Source organism: Lissotriton helveticus, chromosome 6 (assembly GCF_964261635.1).
Source record: "Lissotriton helveticus chromosome 6, aLisHel1.1, whole genome shotgun sequence".
Classification (NCBI taxonomy): domain Eukaryota; kingdom Metazoa; phylum Chordata; class Amphibia; order Caudata; family Salamandridae; genus Lissotriton; species Lissotriton helveticus.
Genome location: NC_136067.1, coordinates 1,904,884,712 through 1,904,910,184, shown reverse-complemented (window position 1 = coordinate 1,904,910,184; position 25,473 = coordinate 1,904,884,712). Strand labels below are relative to the sequence as shown.

Below are 25,473 nucleotides of genomic sequence, written 5' to 3'. Positions count from 1 at the left end.
TTCATATAAAAACACATAAATAAACTAAAGAAAATCTCACTCAAAGTCCCTGAAACACTCAAACAATGATACTACTATATCATGTTTTGCAAGCAAGTCAATTTATTTCTTTAGTACATGTAAATATTACTAAAACACAAATATTATAAAAACACCTATAATAAAACACAATGCATCATTTCAGCATAATTAAAAACAGTACAATTTATCAAATCAGGACATAACATAACATCTTATGACACTTTTACCACAGAGAACCCTAAAAAATAGGGAGGACGAACAATGATAGACAGTATGCTTTGTCTTTTAACTCCACAATTCCCTGGGAATAAGATTAGCCTGGATACATATACTCTGTTTTGTATCTACCAGTCCAACTTGTCCTTGGGATAATGTATAGAAATACGTTGACGCGTTTCGATGGATATCTGGTTATTCCATCTTCATCAAGACAGTCATTATGTTTACTTTTCTTTGTGGAATATTTGATTGTTATACCTTGAATGAAAGGGAGTTGCTATTTGCACTTATTCTTGTACTTCTTTTGCAGACTCGAAGAATTGTTTATTTACTGGACCCCCTTCTTAAACGGACTTGAATAATCCCAGTTTCCCAACTGCTGTATATTCTTGAACGGTTCAACCCGGAACCCCAAATTTCTAGTTTTGTGTCCAAGGGGTCCGTATGGGAGGTCCAAGGTAGAGGTGCTTTTAGTGCATATACCTCCTCACCTGCCGTTGCGCTTACGTTGCGCTCTTATTAGCTCACGGATTCCCCGTCCTGCTTCGTCCTTTTGGAAAATGGCTTATGGTGGGCACTGCCAGGACTACAGGTAGATTTGTGCATGGGGGTGTTAGTGGTTACATACTTGTGTTTCGTGTTGAAAGCCCTAGAACTGAGGGGTGGCATGGCAATCGGGAAGCACACAAGGGTAGAGTTCCACTGGCAGAGCTACATGTTCAGGTTTGTTCCTTGATGTACCTATATTGAGATAGGGTTACAGTAGTGCTACTTAAGAGGGGATTCCAGTAGAACAGAACAGTGGGAGAATTAATAACCTTGATGCAAATGCACTGATTAATAATAAACGGTACAGGAGGAAAGTAAGCATCAAAATAATGAAGCAGTGCCTCTAGAATAATTAGCAAAACAAATTCATGCTGCTCACACTCCCATCTCCATTATCACGCAAAAATATGATTTTTGTCAATCAAATTTGGTACATCATGCGAGTCGTTCACTTCAATCGGTTGGGGAGGAGGAGGAGAGGACCATTGGAGGGCAAATGAAAAGAGAAAACCCAGGAAGACATTGCCAATCAGAAAGTGTGAGAAAACCCCTGGTGCTTTGCTTGTTAGAGGTGTGAGACTAATAATAACATTAATATACCAGATTAACATACTGTAAATAGGCACGACCGTATAGTCAGCCATCTTCTAATGTTCGGAGCTTGTCGGATGTTGTTTTCACGGGCTCAGAATAGACCAACCATCAAACACAACACCTTTAAGAAAATAATAGGGGAGCTTTTGTTTGTTACCTTGCTGTTTTAGAGGCATTCCTATGTGCTTGCTTTTGAGAGCTCAAATCGGATAACAGCAGTGCCCTGCTCTTATCCTTAGTATCTCCTATTGTGTTATCGCAAGCCGGTGGGTGATTTCTTCTTCTTATTTATTATTATTATTTATTGCATTTATATATGGCGCAACAGCTACCCTGAGGGTTTCCCGGCGCCCTGGATCAATGTACTGAAAATAAACCGGGGACAGTTATTGATTAAACAGCCATGATTTCACTCCCTTGCGAAAGCGTAAATAACATGGTTCTAGCCGTAGTTGGAGGGGTAGTGAATTCCATAGTGTCGGCGCTAAGAAGGAGAAGGAGCGACCTCCTAGTCGAACCCTTTTTGTCTTGGGCACAATGAATTTTGCTTGATTCATTGAGCGCAGGTTACGCGCAGGTAGGTATTTCTGGACCATTTTACATAGGTATTCCGGGGCTGTTCCTAAGCTAATTCTGTGCATATAGCACAGTGCCTTGAATTTTACTCTGCTGGACACTCTCAGCCAGTGGAGATTTCTAAGATGGTCTGTCATCCTCGTGCGTCCTGGAAGATTGAGGAGCATTCTGGCCGCGGAGTTTTGTACTACTTGCAGTTGGTTCAGAGTTCTATTCGTAGCTCCTAGAAATAGTACATTCCCGTAATCTAATCTAGACATAATTAATGCCTGTATAACAGTCCTCTGGGCCCCATCTGGCAATTGCCACAATATTTTTCTCAGCCATTTAAGGATGAGAAGACATGTGGAGGCGTTTTGGCTGTGTGTGTCCGCATGGACAGTTTATCATCAATTATGATTCCTAGATTACGTGCAGATTGAACTGCGGTAGGGATGGCGCCCATTTCCGTGGGCCAGTGAGTTGGTCCCCAGAGATTTTTGATTAACAACTCTGTTTTTTCCCCATTAAGTTTCAATTTTTTAGAGTGGAGCCAATTGGCCATTTTAAGTAGTCCTGATCGAAGGGAAGAGATGTCAGAGTTTTCTGAAGATGTAAGGGAGAACACAAGTTGTGTGTCGTCAGCGTATGAATAGATGGTCAGATGCATCTCTTCTGCGATTTTAGCTAGGGGCGTGACGTACACATTAAAAAGGAGGGGGCTCAATATAGAGCCCTGGGGCACTCCATAGGGGGACTTATATATTTCAGACCGATTGCTTTTGGAGAAGACCTGATAAGTGCGATGCAGGAGAAATTGCTCCAACCATTTTAATGCTTTCCCTCTAATACCAATGTCTTCTAGGCACTTAATGAGGGTGGTGTGGCATATGGTGTCAAATGCGGCACTCAAATCCAGAAGGATGAGTGCCGCCGTGCCTCCCTTGTCCAGTTCTTGTCGTATGACCTCTGTAACCCCAAGTAAGGTGGACTCCGTGGAGTGACCTTTTCTAAAGCCTGATTGTGATTAGTGAAGCAGATTATTATTGTTGACAAAATCTGATAACGGATTGTTGACGTGTTTTTCTAAAATTTTTGACATGATCGGTAGTAAAGATACCGGGCAAAAATTAGAGAACATTTCAGGGTCACTATTGGCCTTTTTTTAGCAAGGGGACTACCATTGCGTGTTTCCAGTCATTTGGTAGTATAGCTTCCTCTAGGGAGGCATTTAATAATGCTCTAAGTACCTCCAGGGTGGGACTGTCTACTTGTTTAAGAACATGTGCAGGTAGAGGATCTAGGGGTAAACCTGATTTTATGCTATTCAAGGCAGCCCTAAAGGCCAGAGCGTCAATTGGTTGCCTTGTTCTAATTTCTTGGTTCCTCGGGAGCTCACGTTGATCTTTTTTGAGAGATGTAGGGGAGCTAATATTGATATCATCATTATTGGGTGTAAAATTGGTATATATCGTTGCTATTTTTTCGTGAAAGAAATTAGCAATGTTATTGCATTGGGTAGATGATAAAATAGGAGGTTCAGGTAGAGTTGCTGCTCCAGCTAAATTTTTAAGTACCTTAAAGAGAGTCCCTGAATGATTCTGCGCTTCTAAGATCGTGTTCTTGGTAAAGTTTCCCAATGCGATTTTACATGATAGGTGGTAAGTATTGAGCGCTAGCTTATACTTTTCTTTATTCTCATGATTATAATTTTTCCTCCATTGTCTTTCTAACTTCTTACATAGGCTTTTTTCCTCTTTTAGCTTATCTGATTACCAAGGAGCTGGAGGGTTACATGATTTCTGTTTACTTAAGGTCGGGGGGACGACCGTCAGAGCAGCGTCTGCTATCCAGCTATTAATTCTGTGATGATCCTCAGTTGTAATTTTATCTATTTCAAAGCCCGGGTTGGATCTGGTTAGTTGTTCATCTAGATCTTTTATCTGAAGTTTTTTCCATTTTCTGAGCCACACTTCTGATTTTTTAATATTTTTGTGAGGGTGAGCCCATATGGTAAATTTGCTAAGAAAGTGGTCCGACCACACAATGGGTAGTGTCGACTCCCATTTAATGCGATCAAAATTTGCGAATATGGGGTCCAATAGGTGGCCGGCCTGATGGGAAGGAGCAGAGTTCCACAGGTGGATGTTTAAAGCCTCTAGATCTGAGAGAAAGTTGACTATCATTGGGCAATCACGATCTTCTAAATGTAGGTTTAGGTCGCCTAGAATGGTAAACATGGAAGCCTCTAGTAAGAGAGGTGCTAAAAGGTCAGGTAGGGCAGCCGTCCATTCTCCTGCCGCCCCCGGGGGGGCGATAAATCAGGAGCCCTGTGAGTGTTATTTGAGGAGTTAGTGTGAGTTTAAAGAGTCCTGCTTCGCAGCTACCTAATTTCGCATCAGTCCACTTGCATTGATAGATATTTTTAAAAATTACACAGATACCTCCTCCTCCTTGTTTCTCCCGATCTTTCCTAACAATGGAATAGTTGGGAGGGAGGGCTTTGGCTATGTCAGGGCCAGAACTGTCTGGTAACCAAGTCTCTGTGAGGAATAACACATCTGGCTTCTGATCAATTAAAAGATAAAAAATATCCTCTTGGTGTTTTGGGAGTGATCTGCAATTGGTGCTCAAAAAGGAGAATTGACTATCTTGCTTGTCAAGCTTGTATCGGTTTGAGAGTTTGCTGTCCGCTGATACCCCAGTGATTTCGAGTGTTGCGTGGGTGAAGGAGAAGTTACAATGTTGACAACAACTCGTGGGAGAATCTGGGTTCAGTGTTTTACATTTATCATCGCATCTCGTCTTAAGGGCTAGCAGTGTGTCTCTCGAGTAAGTGGGGGCTGTAGGGTTTTGGGCAGGGGGGCGGCCCCAGGTCTTGTCTGGGCGCGGACGGGCGCAGACGGGCTTGCCTTTGGCACGCTGCCGGCGCACCGGCTGCGCTCGTCCGCTGCGCGACAGCCCCATACCTGTTTAAATAGTGTCTCTGCAGGTAGTTCCCGCCCCCCGACCTCTGCCCCGTGACTTGAGCCTAGTCCCGCCTCCGCTCCCTCCACGTCAAGCGGGAGAACCCGTGGTGGAACGGGGAGCCGGCGGACTGGACGGTGGGCGTTAGAGAGGTGAGGTTAGACACTTTAAAAAGATTAGTGACAGTTTAAAATACACATGAGCAGAATTTTGTGTTTTAAAAAATACAGTTTAAGAGTGATGGCAATTTAAAAGTAATAGTGCCTCCGTAAGGTTTCAGTGCAAATCAGGTGTGCAAATAAGCAGATATAGTAAATCAGACCCGCCGCCTCGCACCCTTACCAAACATTAAATCCTTCCCGGTTACTTTCAAGACAAGCATGACTACGTCTCCTCCTGCAGAATTAATCTGGTCTCTGGAGACATGCAATGCCTTAATCCATTATAACAATCAGTCTTTTACTGAAGCTTAGTTCTTTCACCAATATCCTTCTACCGAAAAGTAAGACACCTGATTCAGTAACTCGGTCAAAAAACTAAATAGCTTATTTCTCTTGTTCAATGTATTGACTTGTTCTTATCCCAAATGTATCCGGGTACTGAGACTGCTTGTTTTCCCTATATATATTGTTTCTACCTGTCTTTAACTCAATGGCTCCCTCCCCACTTAAGTCTTTTGTATACCACCTGTCAATCCTGTAAAGCGCCTTGATACCTTCATGGGTCTGGTTCGCACTCTAGAAAACTCTCAAATAAATAAATAACCTGAGATTGTTTTCCACTTTTTGGACTTTTGAATGCCAATTTGAAGATGACCATAGCATACCCCACTGATAATTAAGAGTTGTTTATGGGCCGCCCCACACTCACCACACAAACATTTGGATATAGTGGCTCCAATCGCTTTGTCACTTGCTGTCACCCTTCTGAGGACAGTGCTGGTTGACCATAACATGTCTCACCCATCCCCTGGACCTTAGTAAAGTTATGCTTATTGAAGAAAAAAATCCCAGCTGTGTAAACTGGTTTCATTATCATATTACCTGCCCTTGAAGGGTCCAACGCTACACTGCTTTACAAATGAATACTGTGTCCTCGCCTTGTCCTCAAAATGTGCTCATACACTGCCACAGTAATGCCTCCGCGTGCTGCTCTTGTGGCGGGGAGCGTATCCAGTCACTGAGTGTTCCAGGATATCTCCCATGCCTCATCACCCTCACCCCAGGACACATCCAACACCCATGATCACCACTATAGTAACACATCTGGTTCACTATAGACGACTCCTGGAAAGTCAATGCAACTGGCGCTAAACCAGACCCACTGGAACGGCACAGTGCACCTCTCTGCTCCCATGACAGACACTTTATTGATTCCCCCTCTCCGACTGTCCCCCTTCTAAAGGCTTCATTTTGAATCTTTTATATTCAGGGTAATTTGTTTCACAAACTGTAATTTGAAAATTATGATAACCAAAAGTCTGAAAGGCCATACCCGAATAAAGCATATGACATTAACGAAATCCAGACATCCTGCTTTTGGACATTAACAAGTTCGCGAACTGGCAAGAAGTAACATTATCCTGCACAAGATGAAGGATTTGAAGATTGAAGTGAGACCGGACTAGTTGTGTTCTCATTCATTGGGTGAGTGTGGAGTATAATTCGGGCGGCGTCTGGTATGAGAACACCTTTGATGCAAGAGACCAGAGAGAATATTCCCAAAATAGCTGAATTCCACAATGATATTATCTACAAGCAGAGTTGTGGCAAGTGAGTCCCCTACGTTGGCTAACATAGAACACCATGTTGATTCGTGTGCACCACCAACATTGGTATACCAAACCAAAGAACTCATTCACCTTAACTATTCTTTTTTAGGCTTACATTTACTTTGCCATTTTTCCTAACATCATCTTTTATTAATCATCAAGATCAAACTCTCACAGTTTCCTACATTTCATTTAGTTTCCTTCTCTAATTATATTTGTATCAACTACTACTATGCAACTCACAGAGCGGGTCTTGCGGCGCATCAGATCCATTGACTGCAGAGGACACAGAATGCTGCAGTGCAAATCATTAAGGGTTTTCTGAAAAAAGAATCTGACCTGCAGCTAGAAAGGCACCTCAGTTGCTCCCAGTAAAATAAAAATAGGCCCTCTAAAGGGGCAGCATGACCCATAGATGCTTGTAGAACCTGGCATAAGAGTATGTTAACAGCAAATTCAACCAGCACACTCTACCAGAAACCTGCTGAGAACTGACCTGGACCTTTTGACAATTCCTGATTTAAGCTTTCCCCTAAAGATGGTAGGACTTTCCCTATCAGTACCAATTTATGTAACTCTTTCTTGATAGAGAGAAGCCACTTGCATTCACTCCAAGTTTTTGAAAAAACTCAACTTCTACGTCTAGAATTGCTACCTTTTCAGTGTTTTGAACGACCTACACTTAGATCCAAATCCAGTGGTATAATGCACCATACAAATGTGTTCTGTTCAATGAATGAATGGACTATGCTCAGGAGGCGAGGATGGTACCCTACCTGGAAGTTGGGTTGGTGAGGACAAACTAAGCAGGACTGCAATCAACAGTAATGTCTCCACACCCCTCAAAAACAAACAATTCTGCAGCGAGTGCGAATGAAACAGTCAAGATGATGAACAAGAACCAACCTGTGAGATCCGTCCCTTCTGGAAAAATAAGCAGCTGCAGAGGTTCTTTGATGTCACAGAAATAATCCAGCATCTCTTCGAAATGATGCTTATCCTCCTCCCATTTCCTGTGAATGAAAATGAAGGCAGCAACCTGCATGGCCCAGCCTGGATGGAAGAGAGACAACTTTGCGTGGTTATTAAATCCCTGCCAGTCTGTCCTATTCCATCATCATGCATCCCCTTCTACTTGTGCAGAGGGGTGGTGTAACAGTACAAAATGCACAAGACTGGAATGTCTATTTTAATTTATGGAGGATGTCACACTGATCTGTACGAAACAAAATGTGCAAGAAATCATAACATTCAACATGACAAGGACCAGGGAAGTATCAACTTACTTGAACAAACCCTTTCTTATAACAGATTGACTGCTAACTGATCAATGCACCCAGGTTATTTAGAAAGACCAAAGTCACATTCACTGATCATCCAGTAGCGCTTTTCAACTATACATGGCACCAACATCCAAGAGAACACCTCAGTAAGAATAACTGGGAAGATCTCAAAATGAATACTCCGTTGCAGATCACATGGTCCGATCACTTTGTCATCCCCTTTGAGGTGTTAAATGTTCTACAGGAATGCAGCAAGATTAATTCTAATGTGCCCAATTCTAAACCCGTGAAACGCAGAGATTGGAAGAACTTTACAGAAGAAAAGTTTAAATCTGCCCTTGGGAGAGAACCTCCCCCCTCCAACGACACCCTGCTTAAGGCATGGGAAGACTATGAAAAATGGATGTCCAGGGCTCTGGACACAGTAGCACCATGGACATTTAAACCTCCTGTCAGAAAGACTCAAACGGCTCCATGGTTCTCCAAAGAACTTAAGGAAGCTAAGGCCAAATGTAAAAACATTGAACGAGGATGGAGAAAAAACTATGATCCAGAGGACAAATTAAAATATAAAAATGAATTAAAAACCTATCATAAACTTATTAGAGCAGCTAAAGGTGTGCATTTTAAAGAACGTATTGAAAATGCAAAAAATCCTACTAAGGAACTTTTTTCAATATACAAAGAGCTCACGGTTCCCACCAGACTTGAGGCTCGAGACACATACTCTAATGAGCTATGTGATGAGATTGCAGATTTTTTTGTGAAAAAAGTAGACTTAATACACGCTACTTTCACAGACAGCCCACATGACCATCACTCAATAGTGAGAAAGGTTCCCGACACCAAGCCCCAGTTGACAAGCTTCTCGGTCCCTAAGAGGTCTGACCTGCTTCCGATTATGAGAGGAATACATTCTGGATCCCCTCTGGATGTAATCTCCCCTAATCGGTGCACGGGGGTCCTTGATGGCATGATCGAGCAGATTGAACGGCTTATCGCTCTCTCTTTCCAGGAGTGCCACGTGCTGGAGGCTTGGAAAACCGCACAGGTTATACCCCTGAAAAAGAAAGCGAACATTCATATCTCCCAACTGCAAAACCTCCGTCCGATATCCCTCCTCCCCTTTTGTGGGAAAGTTGTGGAGAAGGTTGTGAATAAGCAACTTATGCAATTCATCGAAGAGAACTCCTGCCTACACTCAACCCAGTCAGGTTTTAGAGCAGGATATTCAACTGAATCTGCGGTCCTCTTTTCCACAGAACGCCTGAGACAACTTGTTGATGGAGGGCAGACAGCAGCGTTGGTGTTATTAGACCTCAGTGCAGCATTTGACACCGTGCTGCACTCAACGCTGCTGTCACGCCTCTCAGACATGGGAATAGAGGGCCCAGCCCTGGAATGGATAAGATCCTTCCTGGAAAATAGGAGTTTTCAGGTACATTGCCCTCCCTATAAGTCATCCCCCCGCAAGTTGAGGCATGGGGTTCCACAAGGCTCAAGTCTGAGCCCCACGCTGTTTAATATTTATATGGAGCCTTTGGCACATATTGTGGAATCCTATGGTGTGGATATCGTCACATACGCTGACGATACCCAATTAATAATTCAACTTGCTAATAACCAGCCTGAGGAAGCCATTAATTTTTCCAATTGTATGCGGGCAGTGGCTTGGTGGATGAACAACAACTGCCTTCGCCTAAATGGCGAAAAAACCGAGTTGCTAGTGGTCGGTAAGTCTCTCTCTACCTGGTCGCAGGACTGGTGGCCGACGGAATTAGGGCCAATCCCCCGCTCAGCAGAGGTTGTAAGAAACTTGGGAATCATGATTGATGCGGAGCTTTCCTTCAAGCAACAAATTAGCAAAATCACTGGAAAATGCTTTGGAATATTAAAAACCCTCCGCAAAGTTCTCGACCTGCTCCCCTTTGGTGCCAGGAAGAAACTTATCCACGCCCTAGTCACGCCGCATCTGGACTATGGCAACGCCCTTTTCCTTGGCCTGAGCAAAAAAGGCATTCAACAACTTCAGTGTGTCCAAAATGCCGCTGCCCGCTTGGTACTGAACCTTCCACGTAGGGCATCCGGTACAACGGCATTGCGCAAACTTCATTGGCTCCCCATTGTGGAGCGTATCAAATTTAAGGCACTATGCATGGCTCATCGTATTGCCCAGGGAAAAGGCCCAAACTACCTGCAAAGACTCCTTATCACCCATCGCCCTACTCGAAATCTTAGATCCGCAGGAGTGATGTTATTCAAACTCCCCCGGGTTCACAAGTCCAGAATGGGAGGTAGCTCCTTCCGTTTCTTGGCTAGCAAACACTGGAATAGCCTCCCCTTGGATCTTCGGATGGAGCCCTCCGAAACAAGATTCAGACAAAATCTAAAAACCCATCTCTTTCCCAAGTAAATAGGATCCTGATACATTCTACGATTTTAGTGTAACTTGGTTTTAGCTTCATTTGGGAGCAGTAGTTTTTCAGCGCGGGGACACACCGTCATAGGTGTAACCAGGCGCTTAAGAAATGGTCTTATTATTATTTTTAACTCATTCCTAAAATCCTCCCACGTTACATACTGGACAAACCATCTCAAGAACACACTTTAAAACCCCACAGCATGCTATGGAGACTACTACAGAGAAAAGTGGTCAAACTATTCTATTCGAAATTTAATATTTTATGTTATTCACGTTCTGTACCGGGTCGAACCCAATTTTCACGGCGTCGTAGCACATTTTGTAACTCATCAACCTTTCTTTTGGAACTGCGAAGACTATTGATCAATTGCGACTGACATCGGCTGGTGTGGGTTTGTGTCAGAATAGTACAGCACAGGGCACACTGGTGGCACCTAGGGCGAAAATCTCCCCCTTCTCCCCTCCCCCACCCATGACCTCCTCCTCCTCGGATCCCCTCACTACCACTCCGCAAAAGTGCCCCCATCTCTCCACTGTCCCGCTCTCCCATACATTTCATTTGTTTTGAAGCGCGGGTAAAGGCTGGCTTTACTAATCCACTCAGCTATGCACATAAAATACAGATCTGTTCTTTGCAACAGGCATATTAACCCTACGCGCTGCTTTATGGCGAGTCAAAACTGCCACTAGATAAAACTATATCTCTTTCTCTAGCACGAACATTAATCACAAGAGTTATCATGACATTTTTATTGCTGCTGGAAAGCTGGGCTTACTAGGAACTCTGCAGCAGGTGCTTTTAAATCATGTTATTGCTAAACACAGCGCCCCCTGAGGTTAGCCCCCTGCTCCAGGTCAGCACGCAGTGCGCCTCAAAAGCCCTAAAGCCAGCCCTGGTAAGATATGTGCATGTACAACATTTACCTTTGAAGTGGTTGTTTAGGTTATTGTGATGATGAATTGTGTTTTATTTTAGGAGATAACTGTGCAGTTTTATCTGTACTGGTTGATATGCTGAATGACTCATGCGTTTCCTGCCTCGGTAGTTCATTGCATAATGTATTGTATCACATTTATATAGCGCTTATTACCCCTATGAAGGGCGCTGAAGCACTTGCCTACATGGGTAGCATACTACGCTGTGTAGGTTGTGTGGGAAGAAGCATGTTGTCTTTGTTTTGATTCTATGTGGGAAGTGTTTTCATGTCGTGCGTGAGGACCACTGAGGTGCGGTTATTGACTGTGATTGGTATGGTCTAGCTTTGGGTCACAAACCTGCAGGTAATTATGATACGGTATTGTAGGCATGGGGGGTTGGGTCGTTTCTGCTGGATTTTTAGCAGCATTTCTAAGGTCCATTTGACTTGTGTGTGACATTGTTTTTTGTCCACTGCATAACATTGTGCCACGTTGTGCCCATGTGGGTTTAAGTGTTCTAACGCGTGCTGCCCGAGGATGCAGGTTTGAAAAAGTGGTTCGATGGGGCTTGGCGCTATTGTTAATTGAATGACAGAACATTGATCTAGGATTGGAATACCTAGCATTGTTTTATCATTTGCCTTTATTCTACAGCACTGTCATTTCACACAGTGCACCTCAAATGCATGTTATGGCAAAGATCTGTCTTCTAGACAGCTATCATGATACTACTAACTGCTCCTAATATCAAGAAAAGGTCCAATCACCCAACAGCACGTACAAAATAGACCCTCCCACACACATCCAACACAGCTGACATACCTCAAGTCATTGACAATTATCAAACTCTCAACAGATCTAACCACTCATGGCCAGATATGCCTACAACCTACACCAACACTGCAGAATGCGCAAGACAAATGCACATGGGCACTATACAACAGAAAGCGCCCTGTTGTGGGCAATTCGCGGACAACTCAACAGCATATCCGACTCTCCACACCAACATATAATTTATTACGGTTTTCTTAATCGATATCACTCCTTCACATGAACAATATTTGATTAGCAATGACAGCCAGCCTAAAACCTATAGACATGATAAAAACAGTGTATCAAGCAAAGTCTGTGTCTGCTGCCACATATGGGGCAGCTCTTTAGGGAACAAGGGATTGTGCAAAACTGCAGATAATTGAAGATAACTTCTTATAAAGGGTTCTATCTTTACCAAACTCATGTACCAACTATAAGTGCCACATGGAACTGATAGCTCCTTACATTACTGACACCATCGCAGTTGCGCCGTTTCTTATGTGGCATTCAGTATGGGAGTAAGAGACCCTTGCCTTAACAAGAGACATTATAAAGCATCTTCTGAAATTAGATGGGGTGGGTAACATCACTTGGTTAACTTACGTTGAATACACATTGAAAGCGGTTGGGCTACATCGCCTCTTTTTGGACCCTATTAACTGTTTGTTGTTCAATCTCAAAAAATGACTTACAAATGCAATTGCTTTCTAATCAGCAGAAAATAAGGGAGGCGAAAAATATTAATCTGTCAACAGTACAGATATATTTGACTTCTCCTAGCATAATGTAAAAGGATACGAATACCATATATTTAACCTTCGTCACTAATCTGCAACATAGGTATATTCTAGTGAGATTTCGACTGAATTATATACCTTTAATGCTGGGATTTCCCCGTAATGTTTATGCTGTTTCTGACCTCCCATTTTGTCCATGTGAACTTCAATCTGTTCAGAGTGACATACACCTTTTGTTTTTCTGTAAATGTTATTGTGATTAAAGGAAGAGATTTATTATCCCCATTATGCGTAAAATGAAGTTCAGACAGTGTCGTGTAGCCGTCTATTACCTCCAATTATTACCTGACTCTTTTGTTTGTTATTCTTTGGCGTCCTTTTTGCTATCTGCATTAAAAAAAGAGACGTACAATTTGCTAAAATTATATGCTGAACAAAGAACTGATTTTACTGTATTGTGTAAAAAAATCATGAATTTGTATTTTTTTATATTACCATTTTTAATCGTTCTGTAATGTTGTGAAACACTGCAAATGTTTTTTTATTGTAGTATACTTTTTATGCCTACATTGTGTTGGCGAAATAAAGTTATTCTTACTGACTGACAGCCAGCTCAATCCTGGCAACGGTCCACTCCAGTGAAATGACAGAAACAGGCACAGTTCAGTGGCACATGCGTGCACACACACAGCACACAAGAAGTATCCTGATGAGATCATGGACAGCTTAGGCTCCACGTTAAGCAATGGGAACAATTATTGGCAATGCATAGACAAACCGATGTGCACCAACCAAAAACTGCCAATCAATGTAAATTGCAGCATTAAATGGAGTTGAAGGCACTTACTGTGGCTTACAAATATAGTAGACGTGCACCATGCAAGCAAATGCTGTTAACATACGCGCCTTTGGTTGTGCAGCCAAGGATCTACACTTAATGAGCAGGAGTAAGTGGCGCAGTGGGAGTGTGGGAGGCCTGGACCACCCTCAAAGTTCGTGTGGGTGTAGGGGAAGGGGTTTCATTAGACAAAAAATAACTATGCCCACGAATTACTGATTCTCAGTGTATTGCTGATAAACCAAAGGCGTCCACTGTGCTGCTCGGGACACCTAATGCAGCCTGAACGTAAACCCAGCACCTGCACAAGAGACCCCACATGGAGCACAGGATAGATTTGAGAGAGCACGAGTTTGGGAAAAAATGTATAAGTACACCATATTTACAAGCACGTAGTTAGTTTAAACATGTTTTGCACACGAGTGTTTTATATCCAGGAGTGAAATATATAGAGTGGTTTATATTCAGTAGTGAAATGTATAGAATGCTAAGTAGAGTAACTATAATTATAACGGTGTGAGATTAATGTAGAAATGTTGGAATATATGTGAAAACCTCATGTTCTCATGTTAAAAGAGTCATGTCCAAATTAAATGTAACTTTGAAAATCCAGTATTATGTGTAGGCCTTAGGGCAATTCACAGCAAACCTGAACGTGCTGCTAAATTTACGTGAGATAAGGTTGACATGGTTCTTCCAAATGTACTATTGAACTTAGGGTTAAAAGTATATGCTTTATAGATGTGTTATTTTAGAAACGTATGCTAGTTAAGAATGTTTGCTGTTTAAATCAAGTTAACGTTTTAAGAGTGCAGGGACCTGCTGCATGTAAATCAAGTAGGCCAGAGCAGATAATGTCATGTAGTTTAAATTGCCATGTGCTCGTTAGAGGAGAGGTCGTGAGGTGTCCAGCATGGAGCTTTGAGAGTGTTTTATGACCAAAGATATGGTGGAGTCTGGAATTTGAGGCCCACTGCAGGATGAGCTGTATGCAGGTGCGAGGGTCCTAATCAGCTCGAATGAAAGGGACTTTGTTCAGTGGCGCCTTGCGCAGGCCTGTAGGAGTTTCCAGGAATTTCAGGGGGTATCAGCGCACGGAAGAAGGAGCCTGGGAACCAAGGTCAACTATAACGAGGGTCTTCAAGAGTACCATCATGGAGTTTGCCGCGCAAAGATGTACCACGTGAGGGGCGTCCCAAGGGGTGTTTCTATTGGAAATGTGATTTGGTATTAGGGAAAGTGACCCGGGAGGAGAGCAGAGCAGATGATTTTGGGAGCCTAAGGAAGCGGATGGGTAGGCAGATAGGCTGATCAGGAGAGACCCATTATCAGAGAAGAGACAAAGAGAAGTGCGTGATCTTCTTAGGAAGTCACCACGGCTGACACCTAGAGGGTTAAGATCTTGCTAAGTAGGGATGTCACTTAATATAGTGTAGGGACAGACTAACCTTAATTTTTCTTTTCTGTAATGACTTTGAGGTTGCAACTTGTATTCATTTTGGCAACGCTCATGTTATTGGAAGTTGTACTTATTATTTTGTTCTTCAGACTCAGACTATTCAAAAAGTTCATGTTCATAGTGATACCGATTTATCTTCTTAATCTCATTTTGAGAAGTTTGTATCTTCAGTTATCTTTGACTTTATATTAAATCTTTAAAACTTAATTTTGGTCAGTGGTCATTTAGAGTGGTGTAAGTTCTTAAATTGATTGCTTTATTGCGAGATTACCTTTTACTCAAGACAGGTACCAACGATTCAGTCGACAGGAAATGGGATTTGGTAAGATAATTAGTAACCAGTAATCCCGCGTTAGCAGTTGGTAGCAGAGTGAGGATGGTTATCTTCTTGAGGAAGGTAATCTAGAGAGGTTAGTTTACCCCAAGGCCCGAGACGCCGAGAGACGAGCAGCGGAAGAATCGTGTGCCGAAAGGTGCAGACGGTGCGAGAAAAGCAGCAGTATCGGAGAGTGAGTATAAAAAGGGTCATGCGTGAACAGATTGCGGTGTTTTGTGTTGTATTTGTATTGTAATGTCTTGCGGAGTTGAATGCCTGTAGTGTGAATGAGAGAAGGTTGTGAGCGCGCGCAACCTGGTAAACTGGTAACCTGGTATACGGGTGAACTGGTGAAATCTTAAGTTCAGGCCAGAGCTTAAGTGGTTTTGGGTGTATCGAACATCCAGGGTAGTTGTCGACCATAGTACGGAGGTCACGAGGTACCATTGACCGCCGTGGATCCAAGATAGGGGGAGTGTAAGAGTGAGTGTATGAGTAACGGACGCTGGTCGAAAGTTACTGCGTGTGAGTAACCTATCGGAGAAGGCGATTGTCTGGAAGTAAACGGAAAGACATTTTGCCAAGTTAAGGTGACAACTACAGAAAGACTGTGGGCGTACAGTCAAAGAAAGGTGATCGCTTGGACGGAAGTAATCATTTTTCAGAGTATGAATGGGATGCGTGCATGACCGAGGAGACGAGCTGAGAAAGGAGGGGAACTGCTGCGAAGGGGGACGGGTGACGTCGGCTAGAGCCGCGCTGTGATTGAGCGGTTGGTGTGACGTTAGCTAGAGCCGCGCTCTGGTTGGGCGGCTAGAGTGACGTCGGAGGAAAGTCGCGTACGGATAGGCCAGTTAGTGAGAACGGCGCCGAGATTGGTGGAATATCATCAGGAAGTAAACAAACGCGGAGGAAAGAGAAATCATGAAGTGTTTTAAGTGTTTGAAAGGGATTTTTAAACGTAAACGAAGTGAACATTATTACGGGGAAGAGGCTCCCCCAGAGGGTACGCCAGCTCATTATATGGCAACGAATGTTGGGCTGCATACGATATTGTGGATTGGGGCTTGGAATAAGCTTACGGAAGGGAATGAGGAAATGCAGTTCCCGAAGTACGGGACGTTTAAATTAGAGGTGTTACATCGGCTGAAAGCAACCATGTCCTCATTGAAACCCTCGCCCAGACCAACACAGTTTGAGGCTCTTAATGCATGGATTAAGGCTGCACACGACCGAAATTTGAACAGGCGTCAACAAAGGCTGACGCGATCGGTAAGGGCAGTGCGAGATTCCAAATGGGATGAGGAGGAAAAGCGTTGGAGAGTACAGACTATTGAGGTGGAGAAAATGTATCCGATGAGGGAGGTGTCAGGAGGAGGAAACCTCATGGAAGAAGACGAGGAAAGCGAGTCGGAGGACAATCTGATAAACAGATTGTTAATGGATAGACCACCTCCGAGAGTGGAGTTGATAGAAGATAGAGGGCTCGCAAGGGAGGATGGGAATGAGATAGAGGGATATACACCACTCCCTATTTCGGAATGGACACCTAGCAAAGGCGGAGAAACACCTCCAAACAACACTGTACAGAGTGTAGTGGGAAGGTTTGTGGTGCAGAAAACGCCAACCACAGAAAGGGTTGAGTCTGTGGGATTGCCAGACGCTCTTCAAGTGCCTGTTACCATAGGACCCATAGTTTCGATCTATAATTCTGAGAGAGATAGAGGGGAACAACAAAGGCAATTGGATAGGGAAAGGATTGAGATGGAAAGGAGTAATAATGTGACGAATGCATGGAAACAATTACCAGGTTCGGTAACGTGGAACACCCCATTAGACACAACTGTCGGTCCCAATTCAGAACAGGGAGGTCCGAGAGGACCAATGGATCTAAGGGGACCACGGCCAAGATCTTTTTCAGAGTTAAGAGCTGATTTGAGGGAATGGGACGGGTCCATAGTATCTCCGAGTAACAGGACAAGAACGGAACCAGAGTGGGAAAGCAGGGGTAACGGGACTGTATCTCATTGTGGGGCCAGCGAAAGCAGTCAGGGCCGGGAAGGCCAAAGTCAAGAGAATAGAGGGGATGCATGTCCTACAAATCAGAGAGAACAGCCGGAACAAAATACTAGGATTGTAGAATGTGAGGAAATGTCCCGTCTCTGGGGGAAGGGAGGAGATGAGGCGGTACGGGCTTTTCAGAATAGGTTTAGGTGCCTTCATCATACACTCGGGGAAGACGTTCAACATTGGAGAAAGGAGAACAGCGATAGGTCCCGCCACGCCTCGAATAATCAGGAATCACAGGGAAGTAGGGAAGAAAGAGGGAGTAATGGAACATCTTACCCTGCATCCCGTGAAACTAGCCCGGAGGGGGAGAGAGGGGCTATGAGGCATGAAGGAGTGTTTCACCACCCACCCCGAGAAGACGGAAAGGCATGGGATCTAGAGAGATGGGAACAGGGGAGGACTCCTTATAATTCACCCATACCTAAACGTAGATCTCGGAGCTGGGATGGGAGAGATGCGGATGGAGGAGCTAAATTGAGTGTCTTGAAAGCTGAAATTAAGGCAAAAAGGCTTGATGTTACCAGTTTAAAATCAGATGTTGATGAGATAATAGATGGAACATTGCCTTTGGAAAGGATAGAATTGTACGAACAGGATGAGTTATTGTTCATGGCAAAGGATATTACTAGGAAAGCTAGAGCGTTTCATGAAAAACTGACTGATTTGGCAGACAAGTATGCCGTGGATTTGTCTAGGACAAGGGCATTGCAGAGCAACCACAGATTACAGTACGCAGACCAAGATCTAGATGAGAAGAGAACTACTGGATTAAAAACACACATAAGAGAGCTGGTAACAGGGATAAGAGTGTGGAGAGAACTGGATAAATGGGAAGAAAGGTGGTCGAAAAAGGGCACAGTTAGGCGAAGTACAAATGTGATGACCCCTGAGGGAAGGGTAATGCAGATGGAGGCATTCCCTTTGCGAGAAATATCAAATGGAAATTATGTACATGTGCCCTGGAGTAGAGGAGACTTAGCCGCATTTACCAACTCATTTCCGAAGTTGCGGGACAATCCAGTCGAATGGTATAAGCAGGTAGAGAGGTTCGTTAAAATCTCGAAAGTACTGTGGATAGATTTGAACACGTTGTTTGACATCGTGGTCCCATCTGATTTGTGGACCCCGTGCAAGACTAGTGTCGAATGGCCAAATGCTGAACCATTGAGGGATGCTCGAACAAATGGACCATCTGAGATTGTCATGCGAAAGTATGAAAGGGTAATAGCATGGCTGAAAGATAAGGTACCACCACAGGATATAGATTGGGTAAAAATAGACCGAACAAGGCAGGAACCCAAGGAGACAGTTCACGAGTTTTATGAAAGATTGTTGAAAACATTCAAGCAATACAGTGGACTAGATGTAATGGATCCCAAAGACATAGGGCAGTTCGTGTCAAAGTTTGTCTTGGGGTTGAGACCTGATATTTGTTTGATGATACAGCAACATTTAATCTGTTGGCAGAACAAACCACTAGATGAGATTTTACGATATGCGAGGTACTGCAGTGACGAGATAGATTCTAAAGCCAAGAATCTAAAGGAGAAATTGATGGTGGTGCAAATGCAGTCCGCTGGGAAGGGTGGCCAGCAGAAGCAGGGGATGGGACGAAAACCAAATGGTCAGAACAAAGATAATGAAGAAGGGCAGAGACCTAGGATAGACTTTGCCACTTTAAAGAAAACGACAAAGTGTCATCTGTGTCACCAGGTGGGGCATTGGCGACGCGAGTGTCCCTTTAACCCTGAAAATGGGGAGCTAGAAGTAGAAGAACAGGTCCAAGAAGACCCAGTGCAAAAGGTGACAGTCCCAAGTAATAAGGTGGCCAAAGGGGGGACTTCGGCTCCACGGGCCCAATTCCCACAGCCACCGAAGATAACAGCTGGAGGAAAGGTCTTTAAACAAATGCCTCTGTTTATTGAGGAAGAAAAATGTTATTACATTGATCCATTGACAGGACAACGGGTGAGCAGTGAAGAGGATTGTACCCTCGGGGCAGTCCTAGAAGTGGATCAAAGAGGGCCATTTGTTGAGGCAGAAGTGGCAGGGTGTCCCACTACGTTCTTAGTGGATACTGGGGCTACTCGTTCGACTCTGAGATCAGCGGTGGTTCCAGACTTGCCGATGTCAGGGGAAACAATTCAGGTGGTAGGAGTCGCAAATAAGAGAATGACTAGTCCTTTGACAGAACCAGTATCTGTGAAAATAGGAAATCATATGAAGGAACATCAGTTTGTGGTTTGTGACTCGAGTCCGGTATGTCTGTTAGGTAGGGATTTGTTATGCAAATTGAATTGCACCATATACTGCACCCCACAAGGAGTGGAGGTACAGACTACCGACGATGATGCTACCTTTAAGGTGGCCAATTCAAAATTCTGTGTAGAACTATATCCTACTCTGACGGTAGAAGATCTTCCACAAGACTTAAGAGATGCAGTGGCGTCAGGGGTGTGGGATTTCACAGGAGAAGATATAGGATTGATTAAAGGGGTAGAACCGGTAAAAATTCTGGTAAAACCAAATGTTGAGTTTCCAAGAACGCCTCAATACAAATTGTCACAGGAAACGATTGCAGGAATAAAGCCTGTGATCGAGTCAATGATACAGCAAGGAATACTGAAAGAAATCGTGGGCAGTCCTTGTAACTCCCCGATTATGGGTTTGCAGAAACCTAGTGGGAAGTTTAGGATAGTTCAGGATTTGCGAAAGATTAACAACATAGTCGTTTCATGTTGTCCCGTGGTACCGAATCCATCAGTGATATTGTTTCAAATACCATGTCAAGCAGAATGGTTCACAGTGATAGATCTTTGTCAGGCTTTCTTTTCAATCCCATTGGATGAAGAGAGCCGGTACCTTTTCGCTTTTAAAATGGAAGATCGCGTTTTAACATGGTGTCGAATCCCACAAGGATTCACAGACAGCCCATCCATCTTTAATCAGTTGCTGAAGAAGAATCTTGAGAATCTAGTACTGCCACAGAACTCGGTTCTGGTACAGTACATAGATGACCTACTTGTTGCGTCAGAAACAGAGGAAGCTTGTAAAACAGATTCAATTGCCTTACTGAACCATTTAGCTGAAAATGGACATAAGGTATCTCCGAGCAAGTTACAGTATTGTTTGACAGAAGTACAGTATCTAGGGCACAGGTTAGAAAAAGGGAAACGTAAGGTGTCCCCAGAGAGGATTGAGGCGATAATGAAAATGAATGCGCCTACAACTCAGAGAGAGGTTAGAATGTTCCTAGGAATGGTGGGTTACTGCCGACAGTGGATAGTTAACTTTTCACTGAAAGCAAAGCCCTTACAGAAACTGACGCACAAGGAGGTGAGTGATCCGGTACCATGGGATGAAGAATGTCTGGTGGCGTTTTTACAGCTGAGAGACGATTTATGTCGTGCTCCGGCTCTGGGAATGCCAGATTATGAAAAGTCATTTTCACTCTATTGCTGTGAGAGAGAGGGATGTGCTTTGTCAGTCTTGGCACAGACCCACGGTAATGCCCGTAGACCAGTTGCATACTTTTCGGCTACATTAGATCCAGTAGCCGCAGCGTTGCCCGGATGTCTCAAATCCGTTGCTGCAACGGGTGTCAGCATTGAAAGGAGCGAGAGTATTGTGATGGGACATCCAGTAGTGGTGTATGTACCGCATTCAGTTGAATTGTTAATGACCAGGACGAAGACGCAGCATCTGACCAATAGCAGGCTCACGCGCTACGAGCAAGTTATACTTGCCGCAGAGAACGTGACTCTCAGGAGATGCTCTGTCTTGAATCCTGCTACTTTGATGCCATTACCTACGGTAATAGAAGGCGAAGGATGTGAAGACCACGATTGCCTTGATGTGACTGAACTATGCACGAAACCCAGACCAGATATTGTGGATGAGCCATTGTCTGACCCCGATGAAATTTACTTTGTTGATGGCTCGTGTTTAAGAGACGATACTGGTCGGTTGAGAGCAGCTTATGCTGTTTGTACCATTACTGGAGTTGTGGAAGCCGCTTGCCTGGAAGGAGTACATTCCGCACAGGTAGCAGAGATTATTGCCCTAACTCGTGCCTGCATAGCAGGAAATGGAAAGAGAGTCACCATCTACACGGACAGCCAATATGGTTTCGGTGTGGTTCATGATTTCGGGCAGTTGTGGTCTCAGAGGGGTTACATGACCTCCTCTGGTTCGCCCATTCGAAATGGAGAATTTGTGCGATTGCTGATAGAAGCATTACAAGGTCCTGTTGACATCGCAGTAGTGAAGTGTGTAGCTCATACTAAGAATACAGATTTTGTGTCACAAGGTAATAGATATGCTGATGAAGTCGCACGCTATTGTGCGGAACAAAGTTATTCTTTCTCAAAGGTGGAAATAGAAGGTGCAGAAGAAAAGACTGAATTAAGTATGATGTTAGAAACTGTAGACACTTGGGAGGATTTAAGAATAATGCAGGAGAACGCACCTGAAACAGAGAAAAAGGCATGGGAAATAGCAGGTTGTGTGCGAAGTGAAATGGATTTTTGGGTTTCAGCAGATGGGAGAGCTGTGTTACCTGAAGAATTAGCTAATCCCATGGCGAGAGAAATACATGGTCCAGTACATCTAGGAAGGGATGCTATGATGAGAGTGTTTAGGCAAACTTGGTATTGCCCTAAATTTAGAATAGCAGCAGAATCAGTCTGTAAACGATGTGTTACTTGCCAACAGCTGAACGTAGGCAAACGAACCCCAGTCACACTGAGTCACATTGGGAGGTCGGGGGGGCCTTTCAATAGAATGCAACTAGACTTCATCGAGATGCCAAGAGTCAATCGCCTTCGGTATGTGTTGGTGATTGTATGCGTATTTTCCAGATGGGTTGAAGCGTACCCTACACGTAGGTGCGATACACTCACAGTGGCTAAATTGTTGCTCAGGGAGTTGATACCGCGCTTCGGGGTGCCTGCCTCTTTGGAATCGGACAGAGGAAAACATTTTAACAGCGAAATAGTGAAGATGTTGTGCTCCACACTGAATATCGATCAAAAGCTGCATTGTAGTTATCGACCAGAAGCTTCAGGAATTGTGGAACAAGTGAATGGCACTTTGAAGAATAGATTGGCTAAAGTAGTGGCATCCACATCTTTGAGTTGGCCAGATGCTCTTCCTTTAGTGCTCATGAGCATGCGCAGCACACCTGATAGGAGGACAGGTCTCTCTCCCCACGAGATCCTGATGGGGAGGGCCATGAGACTTCCTACAGTTCCAACTACTGCTCTATTGAATATTACAGATGATCTGATCTTGGATTATTGTAAAGGACTGTCTGACGCCATCCATTCTGTGTCCCTTCAGGTGCATGCGGCTGAAGTTCCAGCAGCGAGGAACCTGTGTCATGACTTGAACCCAGGGGACTGGGTCTTGGTAAAAAAGCACGTCCGGAAGAACTGCCTAGATGTTCGCTGGCGTGGGCCCTTTCAGGTAATCCTGATAACGAACACCGCGGTGAAGTGCGGGGGGCTGCCAAATTGGATCCATGCATCCCATACTAGAAGAGTTCCAGAACCTCTAGAAGGAACAGCTCCCATCCCAGACGAAAGCCCGGAAGTGGAAGAAGAGTCGCAAGGAGGGATTGAGGCAGCTGAGGAGGTGTCGGAAGAAGTTGGGAACGCATCGGATTCAGAAGAAGAGCGAAGGCAGGACGGCAGTGAGACAGAAGACGCAACTGAAGGAGAGAGCAGAAGTGAATACGACTCAGACTCAGATCCGTATCGGAGCGACCAAGAACCAAGTGGGAGGACAAGAAATAGGAGAATAAGGCTTGGAGCTGCCACTTGGCCAACAAGGAGAAGAAGGCTAAGTTTGAGGTCGGCCCAGGAAGAAACGCTTACTCCTATACCCGAAGACTCAGATCCAGAAGAAGATATCCAGGATCAAGCCGAGGAGGGTCTTAGAAGATCAAGTAGGGTGCGAGTGCCTAGCAGAAGATACTCTACTCCCGACTGGACCTACCTCGTTGCAGATGTCTGGGAGACACAGAACAGGGAGGATCAGGGAAGTGGAACTGATCAGAACTGACCCGATCATCACAGTGCAAATAAAGTTTCTACTGCCAGGAGCGGAGACCGAAAGGTTGCTGACACTCAACATCGTTCATCCTGCTCTCCTGAGTGGAATAAGAAAGTTGATTTTAGAAACAGTTGAGTTTCCAGTTTGTTGTTCACGATATCCAATATTGGAGGGAACTCTTCTTCGTTTGGAAATGCTTGAGCGAGTAGTAGAAATGCTAGGAGCACTTATTGTTGTGGACTAATATCATATTGCGAATGTCTTCAAGGGGGTGCAGATCTGGAAAGGTGAAGAAAGTGATCTTGATTAGAACGGACCCCTTTGTAATTGTGGATGTAGAACTGATAGTACCAGGAGTGGAAATTGAAAAAACGCTAACTCTCAATTTCGTCCGTCCACTTGTCTTGAGCGAAATAAGGAGAATAATCCTAGAAAAAGTTGACTTTCCATGTTGTGGTACGAACTGTCCAGAACCTGAGGGAATGATACTTCGGATGGACATTTATGAAGAAGTAGTGTCACTCCTTGAGTCATACATAACTTCAGACGAAAATAAGACTGTTGCAAAGAAATTGTAAAAAAAAAAAAAAAAACTTGTTGCAAGATAACCTAGCGCCGAGTGGAAGAAGAAAAGTGATAGGGGTTTCATTTTAGTGGATGGAGAAGGGCTAGGGTTGTCTATTTTCTACTGGACTTCGAACTGTTTTGCGGAAACAAATTGTCAAGCTTCCAAGTGTTCAAAGAAAGACATTGCAAGAGAGAAAGACTTTGTTTGAAAAGAAGAGGAAGTGAATGCTGGAAGAAAGTCGAAAACTACACTGTTTGAGAACATGGAGGCTGGCAACCCGAACCGCAGGGCAAAATGTATAGCTGTTATATCTTTAGGAGTAGTGGTTTCTCTTATACTTTTAGTGGTAACTGTTTCATTCCTAGCGGGACACGAAGGGGATGAAACCACAGTTAAGGAGGATAAGGGGGTGTCAACACCGAAAACTACCGTTATTAAAGAGAAGGGAAACATCAATGAAAAAGACAAAGCATTGTTAGATGCAGAAGTAAAAAGGTTACACATGGATGAGTCACAGGGAAATTACAAGTCAAATGCTTATGCTAAATTGCTTTATGAATATGTTGATGCCATGGAAGTAAAGGATTGTTATGTCTGTATGCAATTACCAGCTTCAGTGGAGGAGGGTATCAGATACCATCATCTCCCGTTGACATATGGAATAACGTGCAGTTTATTGTTAAGTATGTTTTATGGACGAGACGGATTTGAGTATTACTTCTCGAATTTCGACTCGACATTGCCAGAGGTTCCGAATTTCAAGCATTTGAACAAATGGGACTACTACAAAAGCGAAGACAGATTACACAAATGGTTTATTCCATGGAGAACGTTAGATACTTCACATGCTCGAATCAACAATCTGACTTGTCAAATATCAGAAGTTGAGAAAAAGTTTATAGCTCAGGTAGATACTAGATACAGGAGGCAGAAGATATTGAAGGCATCAGGACAAGGGGAAACAGATTGGACCAAGGAGGAAAGGGCACAACAACGAAAAGGTAGTATTGGTCCAATTGCTTTGGATAAGGAGAAACGGGGGAAACTGTGCATTCACAGGAGTTACTCCTATTATGAAAACGTTTATGTAGGACAAGTAAATTGTGAACATGCCTTTCAATTGGAGTATTACTCTAAGAACTTCATGAAAGGGATGCAAGCAATACCAAATGTATATTTTGTATGTGGAAAATATGCCTATGTGAAGTTACCAGATAATTGGTACGGATCATGCTATCTGGCTGTTGTCTTCCCTAAAATATATCATGTTGAGAATTTAGACACGCCTAAGAAAGAAATATCAACTAGATGGAAGCGAG

General features: G+C 43.8%; 1 protein-coding gene across 2 annotated transcripts in view; it reads right to left on the bottom strand.

Moving 5' to 3' along the window:
• The window catches only part of LCLAT1 (lysocardiolipin acyltransferase 1), a 718,584-nt gene that overhangs the window by 283,594 nt on the left and 409,517 nt on the right, over positions 1–25,473 (bottom strand). For both annotated transcript variants that reach the window (XM_078649857.1, XM_078649858.1), the window contains one exon: positions 7,583–7,729. In XM_078649857.1, the coding sequence (XP_078505983.1) occupies positions 7,583–7,729 (147 nt within the window). The remainder of the gene's footprint in view (positions 1–7,582; positions 7,730–25,473) is intronic.